At 40.2% G+C, this 13,433-nt stretch overlaps 3 protein-coding genes across 4 annotated transcripts in view; 2 read left to right on the plus strand and 1 right to left on the minus strand.

Moving 5' to 3' along the window:
- abcb11a (ATP-binding cassette, sub-family B (MDR/TAP), member 11a) overlaps positions 1–4,517 on the minus strand; it is a 21,173-nt gene extending 16,656 nt beyond the window's left edge. The window contains exon 1 of the mRNA XM_029687478.2: positions 4,442–4,517. The gene's annotated coding sequence lies outside the window, so the exon portion shown is untranslated. The remainder of the gene's footprint in view (positions 1–4,441) is intronic.
- dhrs9 (dehydrogenase/reductase (SDR family) member 9) lies at positions 3,106–7,878 on the plus strand. Its single transcript, XM_029687812.2, has 5 exons — positions 3,106–3,215; positions 4,466–4,780; positions 6,585–6,843; positions 7,031–7,194; positions 7,429–7,878. Exons 2-5 carry the CDS (start codon positions 4,468–4,470, stop codon positions 7,650–7,652), a joined length of 960 nt encoding a protein of 319 aa, XP_029543672.1. The 5' UTR covers positions 3,106–3,215; positions 4,466–4,467; the 3' UTR covers positions 7,653–7,878.
- Positions 7,879–7,966: 88 nt separating this feature from the next.
- rdh1 (retinol dehydrogenase 1) lies at positions 7,967–12,119 on the plus strand. 2 transcript variants are annotated; one of them, XM_029687606.2, is made up of 6 exons: positions 7,967–8,532; positions 9,713–9,760; positions 9,876–10,197; positions 10,959–11,217; positions 11,405–11,568; positions 11,678–12,119. In XM_029687606.2, the coding sequence occupies exons 1-6, from the start codon at positions 8,503–8,505 to the stop codon at positions 11,932–11,934; spliced, it is 1,080 nt and encodes a 359-aa protein (XP_029543466.1). In that variant the 5' UTR covers positions 7,967–8,502; the 3' UTR covers positions 11,935–12,119. The 2 variants fall into 2 exon arrangements, with proteins under 2 accessions (XP_029543466.1, XP_029543554.1); XM_029687694.2 differs by lacking the exon at positions 7,967–8,532 and adding an exon at positions 9,367–9,630.
- Positions 12,120–13,433: the final 1,314 nt, after the last annotated feature.

Genomic DNA, 13,433 nt, shown 5'->3' on the forward strand with positions numbered 1-13,433 from the left:
TTAGTACAGAAACATTTGTTTGCAATTACAGAGATTATACGTTTCCTGTGGTTCTTGACCAGGTTTGTAGTTCTTGTAGTTATTGACCACTCCTCCATACAGACCATCTCCAGATCCTTCAAGTTTCGGGGTTGTTGCTGGGCAATACGGACTTTCAGCTCCCTCCAAAGATTTTCTATTGGGTTCAGGTCTGGAGACTGGCTAGGCCACTCCAGGACCTTGAGATGCTTCTTACGGAGCCACTCCTTAGTTGCCCTGGCTGTGTGTTTCAGGTCGTTGTTATGCTGGAAGACCCAGCCACGACCCATCTTCAATGCTCTTACTGAGGGAAGGAGGTTGTTGGCCAAGATCTCGTGATACATGGACCATCCATCCTCCCCTCAATACGGTGCAGTCGTCCTGTCCCCTTTGCAGAAAAGCATCCCCAAAGAATGATGTTTCCACCTCCATGCTTCACAGTTGGGATGGTGTTCTTGGGGTTGTACTCATCCTTCTTCTTCCTCCAAACACAGCGAGTGGAGTTTAGACCAAAAAGCTGTATTTTTGTCTCATCAGACCACATGACCTTCTCCCATTCATCCTCTGGATCATCCAGATGGTCATTGGCAAACTTCAGACGGGCCTGGACATGCGCTGGCTTGAGCAGGGGGACCTTGCTTGCGCTGCAGGATTTTAATCCATGACGGCGTAGTGTGTTACTAATGGTTTTCCTTGAGACTGTCGTCCCAGCTCTCTTCAGGTCATTGACAGGTCCTGCCGTGTAGTTCTGGGCTGATTCCTCACCTGCATCATGATCATTGATGCCCCACGAGGTGAGATCTTGCATGGAGCCCCAGACCGCGGGTGATTGATCGTCATCTTGAACTTCTTCCATTTTCTAATAATTGCACCAATAGTTGTTGCCTTCTCACCAAGCTGCTTGCCTATTGTCCTGTAGCCCATCCCAGCCTTGAGCAGGTATACAATTGTATCCCTGATGTCCTTACACAGCTCTCTGGTCTTGGCCATTGTGGAGAGGTTGGAGTCTGTTTGATTGAGTGTGTGGACAGGTGTCTTTTATACAGATTTGTAAGTAGGAAAACCTGCAAAATCGGCAGTGTATCAAATACTTGTTCTCCCCACTGTACATAGATACAATCAGAGATACATAACTCCCCAACCTTGGACCAAATTAGGCTAATGTTAGATTAATTTAGTTCTTATGTGTTCATTAACCAATTCAATTAAAACACTCTGTCCGTTTCTAAGAAGTTGTAAGGTTCTTGTTTGCATAAAATGGACAGAGACCAGCAACCAAAATTAGCCAATAGCGTTTATTCTCGCGAGCGCTGGTCATAATACCATGTACATTGGTTTATATACCTCACATTTTATCATAAATGTCCCTCCTCCTCTCAGATACAATGGCAATATAGTTCACAAGCCTTCTCACATTGTCTCCCACCTGTTAAACAATCTACTACAAGCCCAAGGTCTCTCCACTCCCTGGGTGGGGACAGAATGTCCTGTAAGGAACACAGTATTCCAGCCGGTCCGACGATAGTTCCATTAGTTTCTAACAAGGAACAGAAAGTCCTTGTTCTAACTCTTGACTAAAACTACTAGTTATAGTTTTACGTTAAATGTATACATCATTTAGTCATTATTCATAAAAATCCCATAACAGCTAATGAGTGTCAGATCATAATGTGAATGCATGGAGTTCACTTCTTAGTAAAAGGGCTCGTGAGCACCAACATGTGAAGTTCATATGAGCATGTCAAATTGGGTGTCAAATTATATTTTTGAGAAATTAAGGCATATATGTATTTTTCAACCATTTTCCATCCTAATAATTAGGAATAAGCAAAGGCTTTGATTTCTGGTCAAACAGATGGAAAAGTTTTTTTTAGAAAACATCTAGCAGAAAAGGTCTTAAAAGGTATTAGAAATACATCAAAACACAATAATGTTGAAGTAAATACCCCTGCCAACTAATATCAACACTTATATTTAGTTCTGGAGGAATGTTTCTGCTTTCTGTTAGTTTAAGAAACATTGCCTTGTGAGTTGAGATTCTGTGTTTTTTCACATGTTCAGTGAAAAATGGTTAAAAGTAGTCCTTGTGCATAGAGTTATATGGTTTGTTAAACTTTGAAATCAATGGTTTTTGTTTGGCATTCATTTTAAGTGTCAGCGCAATTCCGTTTCCGTGGAATTGCCCATGTGTCAATAGTTGAATGCCATAGGATATGCCATAGGGGTTGGCGATAAGACCAGGACTAGGCTAAGGGGTGATTTTTAGATTCTAATATTAAAAATGAGAAGATCGCTTTGAATCTAAACATTGTCAATAAAGGTGATAACTTGGAGCATATTCAGTTAATGGGCCTTTTTGTTATTTTCAAGTATACTTCATTAGCCCAACAACTACATTTTTAAGGATGTGCCTATGACCACAAACCTTTCAACAGGCAAGAGTACACTTATCATTTCTTTGTTATAAATTATCCTAATATCTGACCAAACTCAGGTCTTTACAAAAGTCTGAATGGTTTGAGGTCAATAGCCGCGATGGCAGCTGTCAGGATAGACAGGAATTTGTATTGCTTTAGAGACGGTTATTAATTACCATCTGTAACTGATGATGAGTCATATCAAGTGGGATCTTGAGAGGGTTTGTTTGAGATGGCCTGTAATAAAAACAGGACTGGTCATTGTGAGTCATTCCACTGGGTGTCTCACAATGTAGCAAGAGTGACGACCCTGAATGAATAAGGGTAGTGTTGCAAGATAGATCTATGATAATCATAGGCTATCATTATAGACAGATACCATCATGAAAACATCCTATACCAGCATACCCACCACACCTGAATGGTAGGCCAGTAGACTTGGTGCAGTAGGTGAACATTTCAACACTGTCATGTTTACACTTCATTAGTGTTTACATATATATATTTCACTCATCCACATAAATAGGTTGCAAATCGAACATTTGAAATGAACGACTGGTTTTCAGCTGTGGTTGAAGAGTAGTTACAGCTTTTATAACGTCCAGCAGATGGAGTACGTCGACCGTCCATAAAAAAATGGTTAAATAAAGTTTCTTCACACACCGGAAGGTGAAGAACACAGAGAAAATTATTTTAGGACAAGGCATACAGTCACTGATGTTAAACTATTACCAGCCACTCAACAAGCGTACTTAGGGGAGCGCAATTCTGTCGCCTGGGGTAAGTTTCCAGTGTTTCTTTGCCATGTCTGAGAAAGGATATTAATCAAGCAGTTCAGTTTTTGATGAACATTAAATGTTAGGACAAACGTTAGTCGAGCTGATAAAGTTGCAGTTCGCTGAACAAGTGATTCGAGTCACTCGTGTATCATCTTTCTAAGAATGGGCTAACTGCCTAGACGTGTTTATTGAAAAATGTGATGAAATATAACGAGGTGATTTAAAAAAAAAAATCTGAGTCTGAATCTGATTAATGTTCATATTTTATGCGTAGGTGTTGGAGGTCATTGCTGTCAAGTTTTATTTATATATTTTTTGTTTTTGTTTTGTTTTATGTTGTTGTATGCAACAGGGGCTAGTAATGTAGATGTGGTATGAAGATTTCAGCCATTTATCCGAATAATTTTTGCTCAATATATACTATCAGATAACCCATAGTGGTCAAAGATCATTCATGGTTAAAATGGTAAACAGGAGATCTTATCATTCGTTTAGATGTTATGTAGACAGTTTATGGTTTTGTTGAACCAGGGAATAGGGCAGGCTAATCAGTTTGGAGGTATAAAACTTTGTGATAATGCATCATCTTTTGTAGCCAAGTTGATTTAACCATCAAGTTTCCTCTAATTCCATGCCTCACTTCATGTTCTAATGGCCATGTCATCAGACTGTCTACTATATATTTCACTTTGAAATATTCTGTAATTACTGTAGGCAAGTTGTCCTTTGTCCTGGGCACATTCTTGTTTTTTCCAAGCACTACACAGCTGATTCAAATGATCAAACTATCATCAAGCTTCAATGATTTGAATCAGGTGTGTAGTGCAAAGTCAAAAACAAAATTGTCACTCATTTGCGTCCCAGGGAACAGGATTAAGAAACACTGCTCTAGCTGTAGGATAGTCACTAAGCAGAACTTTCAGTTGCTCACCGGAGAAATGTAAATAGACCTTGAACACTTTAACAAATGTTGTAGTGCAAACAACACAGCAGATATGAATTTGCTTCTAAAATCCAATTAAAATGAATGGAAATATATGGTTTGCAAAATAGTATCCTACAAGATTCTGCTGTTTTTGCCATTGGACTGATTGCATTGATTTTTCTACTGGTTTGTGCTCCTTGGTAAAATAGAAGATAATATGATATGCTCCCAATGAACCTTCAATTACATATCTTTGCAAAGATAAAATGTTTATTTTTAATATGATAAAATATTATGTTTACCTGAATGAACCTCTTTCCTCTCAGAAATGTTCCTGTACATTATTGGACTGGTGGCTTTTTGGTTTGTGTTCCGCTGGTACAGGGAACTCGCAAGAGTACCCAATAAAGGAGAGAAATATGTCTACATCACTGGCTGTGACTCTGGGTTCGGGAACCTTCTGGCCAGACACCTGGACAAGCTGGGCTTCTGTGTGATCGCAGCCTGCTACACTGAGAAGGGGGAGGATGAGCTGAAGAAGGTCTCTTCTGAACGATTGAACACAGTCCACCTGGATGTCATCAGCACTGACAGTGTCAACAAAGCAACAGCATTCATCAAAACCTTGGTTGGGGAGAAGGGTGTGTGTCTTTTGAAGTCCAATTTAGCCAAATGTTGCAACTTTTTTGTAATACTTGGATATTTTGGTATTCAAAATATCCAAGTATCTAGACTGACTGTTGGTCTACTCAATAATTATAATTACTATGTGTCAGATTAAACTTTTGCTATGGAATTTCTAACCACAAACATCCTAAAGGTCCAATGCAGCTGTTATCTCTATCAAATACTTTCTGGGTAAGAATTAAGTACCTTACTCTGATTTGTAATTCAAATAGTCAAAAAGAAACAACTTGCTTCTTTCTCAAGGAAGATTTTTGCTAGGACTGTCTGGGAGTGGCCTGAGTGGGGAGAACTGAAAACTAGCTGTTATTGGTAGACTGGTTTGGATGTCACCGGACAGGCCACTAAAACAGTATGACATTTCTTGCAATCTTTTCAAACAGCTCTTACACTAAAAGGGCATTATCATAATGTTTATAATTTCACAGTATTATTCCAACCTCAGTGTGGAAAAATATACAGTTGAAGTCGGAAGTATACATGCACCAAATACATTTAAACTCAGTTTTTCACAATTCCTGACATTTAATCCTAGTAAAAAATCCCTGTCTTAGGTCAGTTAGGATCACCACTTTATTTTACGGATGTGAAATGTCAGAATAATAGTAGAGCATTATATATTTCAGCTTTGATGTCTTTCATCACATTCCCAGTGGGTTAGAAGTTTACATACACTCAATTAGTATTTGGTAGCATTGTCTTGAAATTGTTTCTCGGGTCAAATGTTTCGGGTAGCCTTCCACAAGCTTCCCACAATAAGTTGGGTGAATTTTGGCCCATTCCTCCAGACAGAGCTGGTGTAACTGAGTCAGGTTTGTAGGCTTCTTTGCTCGCGTACGCTTTTTGTTCTGCCCACAAATCTTCTATAGGATTGCGGTCAGGGCTTTGTGATGGCCACTCCAATACCTTGACTTTGTTGTCCTTAAGCCATTTTGCCACAACTTTGGAAGTATGCTTGAGGTCATTGTCCATTTGGAAGACTCATTTGCGACCAAGCTTTAACTTCCTGGCTGATATCTTGAGATGTTGCTTCAATATGTCCACATAATTTGAATGCCTCAGGATGCCATCTATTTTGTGAAGTGCACCTGTCCCTCCTGCAGCAAAGCACCCCCACAACATGATGCAATGGCTTCTTCCTTGCTGAGCGGCCTTTCAGGTTATGTCAATATAGGACTCGTTTTACTGTGAATATAGATACTTTTATACCTGTTTCCTCCAGCATCTTCACAAGGTCCTTTGCTGTTGTTCTGGGATTGATTTGCACTTTTCACACCAAAGTACGTTCATCTCTAGGAGACAACGCGTCTCCTTCCTGAGCGGTATGATGGCTGCGTGGTCCCATGGTGTTTATACTTGCATACTATTGTTTGTACAGATGAATGTGGTACCTTCAGGCGTTTGGAAATTGCTCCCAAGGATGAACCAGACTTGTAGAGGTCTTGATTCTTCCAAGAAATTTGTGGAGTGGTTGAAAAACTAGTTTTAATGTCTCCAACCTAAGTGTATGTAAACTTCTGACTTCAACTGTACATATAAAACACAGGAAAATCATGTGTTTGACTGCACTGGGCCTTTTTAAGTTAACATTTCTCACTGTAAGATACCTCACTCCCATATGTGACAACTGGCATGTAAGCACTTGTTGACATTTGTAAGCATGGAATGTTTTCCTCCATCCTTCATTGTGACTACAACCTGTGTCCTGCTGTGTGTGTGATTTTGTTTGTACAATATGGTCTGCCTTAATATTTTTTTCAGGTCTGTGGGCTGTGGTGAACAATGCTGGAGTCTCTGTACCATCAGGTCCCTGTGACTGGATGACCGTCGACGACTACAAGTCCATGTTGGATGTTAACCTTATTGGAGTCATTGGTGTGACTCTGAGTGTCCTGCCCCTCATCAAGAAGGCCAGGGGCAGGGTGGTGAATGTGGCCAGCGTGTTTGGGAGGATAAGTGCCTTTGGGGGTCCCTACTGTGTGTCAAAATATGGAGTGGAGGCTTTCAATGACAGTCTACGGTGCGAGGCCTGGCCTTTTGTCTAAGAATATACTGTATCAGGTTTATTTGAATGAGTTCGAGAATTATAGCAAACTGAATAGTGATGCTCAGAGCATTATTCTCTATGGCTCTGAGTTTATATGGATACTGTATTGCAGACATGTTTTAATGTTTGTTGTCGCACATTTTCTGTTTTTGAATTCCAGGATGAACATGTCAGCGTTTGGAGTTAAAGTCCTGTGTCTTGAACCAGGATTTTTCAAAACAAGTGTGACTGATCTAAATCTCCTGAGAAAGAATGTAAAGACATTGTGGGATAATCTGTCTGAAGAAATCAAAGATCAATATGGACATGATTACCCAGAGAGAGGTACTGTAAAAAATATATTGTTTACATATATTTTTTTAAACAAACAAATATACACATGAACCTGTGCATGCTGCTGTAGTGTGATTGACGCAAATAGGTTCATCAAAACCTGTGTGACAGAATGACAAGCACTCCAAGAACGGGCTGACAGGGATTGCCCAGGGCAAATGAACTGGGCAAGTTAAGTCTGCCTTTGACGTCAGCTTGTTAATGGAGGTAATACCTTTCTTCCAGCAAATGTGACATTGGAGAAGAATGTTGCGACGTTGCTGGATGGGGACCTGATGAAGGTTGTGAGCTGCATGGAGCACGCCATCTCTGCTCTCCACCCTCGGACACGCTACTCGCCTGGCTGGGATGCCAAGTTCTTATGGTTGCCAATGTCCTACCTGCCAACTTGGATCGCTGACAAAATGCTCTTAAAAGATATGGCCAAACCAACAGGATCTATTCTTTAATGTTAATGGTTGTCTGACCAAAAGTAAGAACAAATCTTTATTTACACCCATGGGACAGCAAGAAAAATTCCATTTTTTTCCGATGAGAAAAAAGTATTGCATTTGATTCAACCAATGAATGAAAAATGAACAAACTTAAACAGAGTTGAGATTTACGTTTTGTCTAATCACATTTTGTATTTGTATGGTGTTTCACTGATCTGATAATAAAATTGAATGGAAAGAGTTTGTGGTTTAGAGGATGTTTTCATTGTGTCCACTTGATACATACAGTAAATTATATTCTGTCTCTAGACCATAAATCCAAACTCTAGTCTAGCTCTACTTGGGCTGTGTTTCTGTAGAAGCACTTTGTGACATCTGCTGATGTAAATATGTATAAATACATTGGGTAGCTATAAGCTAATCAAATTTCATTGAAGGATACAACCAATAGTTGTTTCCCAGGTTACTAAGGGGAGATGGTTGCTGCTGATTATAGTATTATGTGCATTCTACTTTACCTGCTCTGGCTCCCTTCTCATTCATTGGTCTTGAACAACGTCACACTTACACTGCTCTGCTCAATGATACTGTGTGACTTTGCAGAATGGAGTGCACCTTCAAAAGAAAAACATGAGTGACCTAGCCCTAGAGGCAATCAGATGAAAGAGGATGCATTTACCAGGACTATTATGGTCATGTAAACCATTGAAGGTCAATGGGACATATTACACAATCAAGCAGCACAGACCTTCGACACGGCTCCCATTCTGTAGCCCCTCGTAAAGTCTTCTTATAGTAGCCACTGGGAAGCACGTAGGTTGGACTGCGGAACAAACTCCATTCTGCTTTTTTTTATATATACTGGATGAGAACGCCAAACTTGCAAGTAGCCATGGTAGGTCCAATGTATAATTTACATTACAGAAGATGTTGTATAGGATGCAAAATGTCCCTAAATTCCTGGATTTTTCAGAAATCCTAGAATTTGTGGAAACTAACAAGAATTTTGTAACCCTAATTCCATGCAAGTGTAAGCAGTAATAATGTTCCTTTTAATGGTCAATTGTGAACAAATTGAATTCAACACAACATACTTATTGCATTTGTGAATATATGTTTATATATAATTGTGTGGGTATATATTATACATTTTTACATAAACATAACACTGCCAGAAATAAATTACCTTTAACCTTGTTGACAACAGTGTGTGGACTTGTACATTATTTACTTTACAACAGTGTTTATGTACACATTTAGGAGAGACCAGGAGGCCATCTGGTGGTTAGATAAGCGCTATTACAGTTGTTTGCCATTATACTGCTATGATCGAATAGTGTCATGATGAGAAAACCAAATAGACCTAGCCTACTGTATGATTTTATAGCAAATTCTTCCTATCAAAAAACAAAAGCTTCCTAATCAAATGTTTACTCTCATTGGATATACCTGTGACTTGCTACCATTAATTTCAACTGTGGAATCAGAAATAATTATTGAAAAAATAGGGTTGTAGAATTTAGAAGAATTGTAGAATTTTCTATTCAGCCACGTTCTCTCAAACCAGAAATACGCTTTTAGGTATTATCTTTCAACCTGCCAGACATGTATACTATGTCAAATGAAAAGCTGTGAGCTGCTTGCAGCCAAGTTTGCTTATGACCAGGTGACTGCTGTGATTATGGCAAACTAATTATATAATCCTTCAGGTGTGTACCAGTTCTGTAAGCAAGATAGACAAGGAGTATGGCGATGGAGGACACAGACAAACAACTGCATATGAAAATAAATGGAATAATTATACTGTAGGCCTACTCTAAACCCGAAGCTATTGTCTTAATTTGAAACCTCATATGATTTAATATGGTTCTTTAGAGCCTATTCCTCTTTATCAATATAGTTATGCTGTTTGTATTATACTGGCAAACATGTCAACTTTTCAAATGAATGAGTAATTGGAATACGAATGGATGAAGACTCAGCTTTCTCTGGTGTAAGTGTTTTGAAGGAAAGACTAGATGATAATATGTTATTGAAAAGGTACCATTATATAACGGAAATGTGACTCCCTACAGGTCTTTCCTGTGGTGTCTGAAGAGAATATTCTATTAGACTTTTTTCAGGTGAGATTGATACAGTTCCTTATCTTTAATAACTTTATAACATTACTTTCTTTATTACAATGCTTGATTGATTATGCAAGAAATAATGTTGTCATTTTATGCGTGTCTGTTTTAGGCACACTTGGCTCTATCCTGCATACTCATTTCAGTTACAGCCATAACCATCGCCTGGTTTATTAGAGATTCTTTCAAAGTTGAAGATTTTGACCAGAAACATGTCTTTATCACGGGCTGTGATAGCGGATTTGGAAATTTGGTGGCAAGGCAGCTTGACCAAAAGGGGTTTCATGTAATAGCCGCATGTCTCACGGAGAAAGGTGAATCGGAATTGAAGGCTGCGGCCTCTCCCAGACTGAAGACAGTTCTGTTCAATGTTACCGACAGTCCGAGCATCGAGAGTGCGGTGGAGTTTGTGCGCGCCGAGGTTGGAGAGCGAGGTAAGTGAGGAAGGCAGCATGGGGGTAGATAGGGTGCCAGTCAGAGTCGAGCACCGGGCGAGATAAAAATGAGATAGGGGTGCTTGACTAACCGAAACTGACCCATACATCTGCATATTTTCAAACCACCATCACCTTGAGAGCTGCTGAGGAAACATCTAGAAAGCCTACCGTAACATTATCTAGACACAGTGATGAGAACATTGACAAACGTTTGTTAGTCACCAGACAAGTTTACTCTGAATCACATAAATGGTCTATGTGATTTGAATTAGATGCCAAATTGGAATATTCTTGCTTTAAACACTAAACACTAAAACATATTGATTTATGGCTATCCCAAGCTTTGAAATATTACTACTGCACTTACTGTAGCCCAACCCATTTAGAATGAAATATTTGGTGCAAGATCCACAATCATGTCATGCATCCTTTACCTCTTTCCACAAGCAGATTAGTGAATGGAATATTTAAGACACCTTTGCTTCACATATCCAGCCCTGGTTAAATATGAATTAATTGCCTTTTGACATTCCCAGAATTCATCTAGCTATTGATAGGACACATATTGCAGTAGGGGGCATCACTCTAGGATTACATGTAGTAGAAAAGAGTGTGTGTTACACTGCAACTGTTCTGTAGAGTAACGGTAGTATCTCTTTCTACCCACATTTCTCATCATATAAGAGTACTCTAATACTTGATAATGCTGTATCACATGTCGTTATTGTAGGAAATCTCCTTCCCTCTCTCTATCACAGGTCTCTGGGGGCTGATCAACAACGCTGGGAGGTCCACACCTATAGGCCCCACTGAATGGATGCAGTTGGAGGACTTCAAGAAAGTTCTAGATGTGAATTTAATAGGTCTGATTGACGTGACCCTGAAGTTCCTCCCACTCTTAAAGAAGGCTCAAGGAAGGGTGGTCAATGTTGCCAGTATTCTGGGGAGGCTTGCCCTCAACGGAGGAGGCTACTGCCTATCTAAGTATGGTGTGGAGGCCTTCTCTGACAGCCTTAGGTACTGTGGCATTGTTTTACAGTATAATGAACTCAGTAAACTCGAGATTGATTTCCAAGCATTCTATTACGGAACTGTAACTGTGCGACGCTGTGCAGCGTAGATTCGCACCACAGAGTTATTCATAGATTTAAGCATCTTAGTGTATTAGCTAGATAACGACTAAGCTGCTTGCTCTTATGTTCAGGCGGGATATGCAGCATTTTGGTGTAAAAGTGAGTATCATTGAGCCTGGTTTCTTCAAGACGGGTGTGACCAGGCTGGACCTCATTGAAGCAGACCTGCAGAGACTGTGGAACCGTCTCCCTGAGGAGGTCAAGCACTCATATGGACCCAAATTCTTTGACGAATGTGAGTAAATACTGTGTACTGTATTTTTTTTTTAAATGGTTGAGTCATGTCATTACAATGCTGAAACGTTCATGTCTGATTCTCATCCATTTCCTGTGGTCTATTACAGATGTAAAAGCTCAGGATTTCTCCATGGGTCTCCTGTGCAGCTCAGACATCTCCAAGGTGACCAGTTGCATGCAGCATGCTCTTACAGCCCGCCACCCGCGGACCCGCTACTCACCTGGTTGGGATGCTAAACTCATCTGGATCCCCCTGTCCTACCTCCCTGCATTCATAGCAGACTTCACAGTCGCTGTTCTACTTCCTGTCCCCAAAGACGACAGAAAGAGCCATGCAAACCAAGTGGGTGTGGCAAACACATGAGCCACTGGACTCTTTCCTTCATCAATCACGTCTATGATACGTTTTAGATTGATTTATATTCATGATTTGCATTTCAAGGATGTTGATACTACACCGGATAAAAATATAAGTGCAACATGTAAGGTGTTGGTCCAATGTTTCATGAGTTGAAATAAATCCCCAACATTTGCCATACACACAAAAAAGCTTATTTCTCTCTATTTGTTGTGCGCAAATTTGTTTACATCCCTGTTAGTGAGCATTTCTCCATTGCTAAAATAATCCATCCACCTGACAGGTGTGGTATATCAAGAAGCTTATTAAACAGCACGATCATTACACAGGGGCACCTTGTGCTGGGGACAATAAGTGCTGTTATTCTGAAGTGGAAATGTCTAGGAACAACATCGGCTCAGCTGCAAAGTTGTAGGCCACACAAGCTCACAGAATAGAACATTGCCTCTGGAAGCAACGTCAGCACTGTTCATCGGGAGCTTCTTGAAATGTGTTTCCTTGGCCGAGCAGCCGCACACAAGCCTAAGATCACCATGCGCAATGACAAGCATCGGCTGGAGTGGTGTAAAGCTTGCCGCCATTGGACTCTGGAGCAGTGGAAACGAGTTCTCTGGGGTGATGAATCACGCTTCACTATCTGGCAGTCGGATAGACAAATCTGGGTTTGGTGGATGCCAGGATAACGCTACCTGCCCCAATGCATAGTGCCAACTGTAAAGTTTGGTAGAGGAGGAATAATGTTTTGGGGCTGTTTTCATGGTTCGGGCTAGGCCCCTTAGTTCCAGTGAAGGGTATTCTTATTTTTTTGTACATTAAAATAACATCAAATTGATCAGACACACAGTGTAGACATTGTTAATGCTGTAAATGACTATTGTAGGTGGAAGCGCCTGATTTTTTATGGATTATCTACATAGGCGTACAGAGGCCCATTATTAGCAACCATCACTCCTGTGTTCCAATGGCACTTTGTGTTAGCTTATACAAGTTTATCATTTTAAAAGGGTAATTGATCATTAGAAAACCCTTTTGCAATTATGTTAGCACAGCTGAAAACTGTTGTTCTGATTAAATAAGTTAGAAAACTGGCCTTCTTTAGACTAGTTGAGTATCTGGAGCATCAGCATTTTTGGGTTTGATTACAGGCTTAAAATGGCCAGAAACAAAAACCTTCTGAAACTCATCATTCTATTCGTGTTCTGAGAAATTAAGGCTAGAAATTGCCAATAAGCTGAAGATTTCGTACAACGTTGTGTACTACTCCCTTCACAGAACAACGCAAACGGGCTCTAACCAGAATAGAAAGTGGAGTGGGAGGCCCCGGTGCACAACTGAGCAAGAGGACAAGTACATTAGAGTGTCTATTTTGAGAAACAGATGCCTCACAAGTCCTCAACTGGCAGCTTCATTAAATAATACTTGCAAAACACCAGTCTCAATGTCAACAGTGAAGAGGCGACTCCGGGATGCTGGCCTTCTGTACCTCTGTCCACTGTCTGTGTTCT

This window comes from Oncorhynchus nerka, linkage group LG1, assembly GCF_034236695.1.
Source record: "Oncorhynchus nerka isolate Pitt River linkage group LG1, Oner_Uvic_2.0, whole genome shotgun sequence".
NCBI lineage: Eukaryota > Metazoa > Chordata > Actinopteri > Salmoniformes > Salmonidae > Oncorhynchus > Oncorhynchus nerka.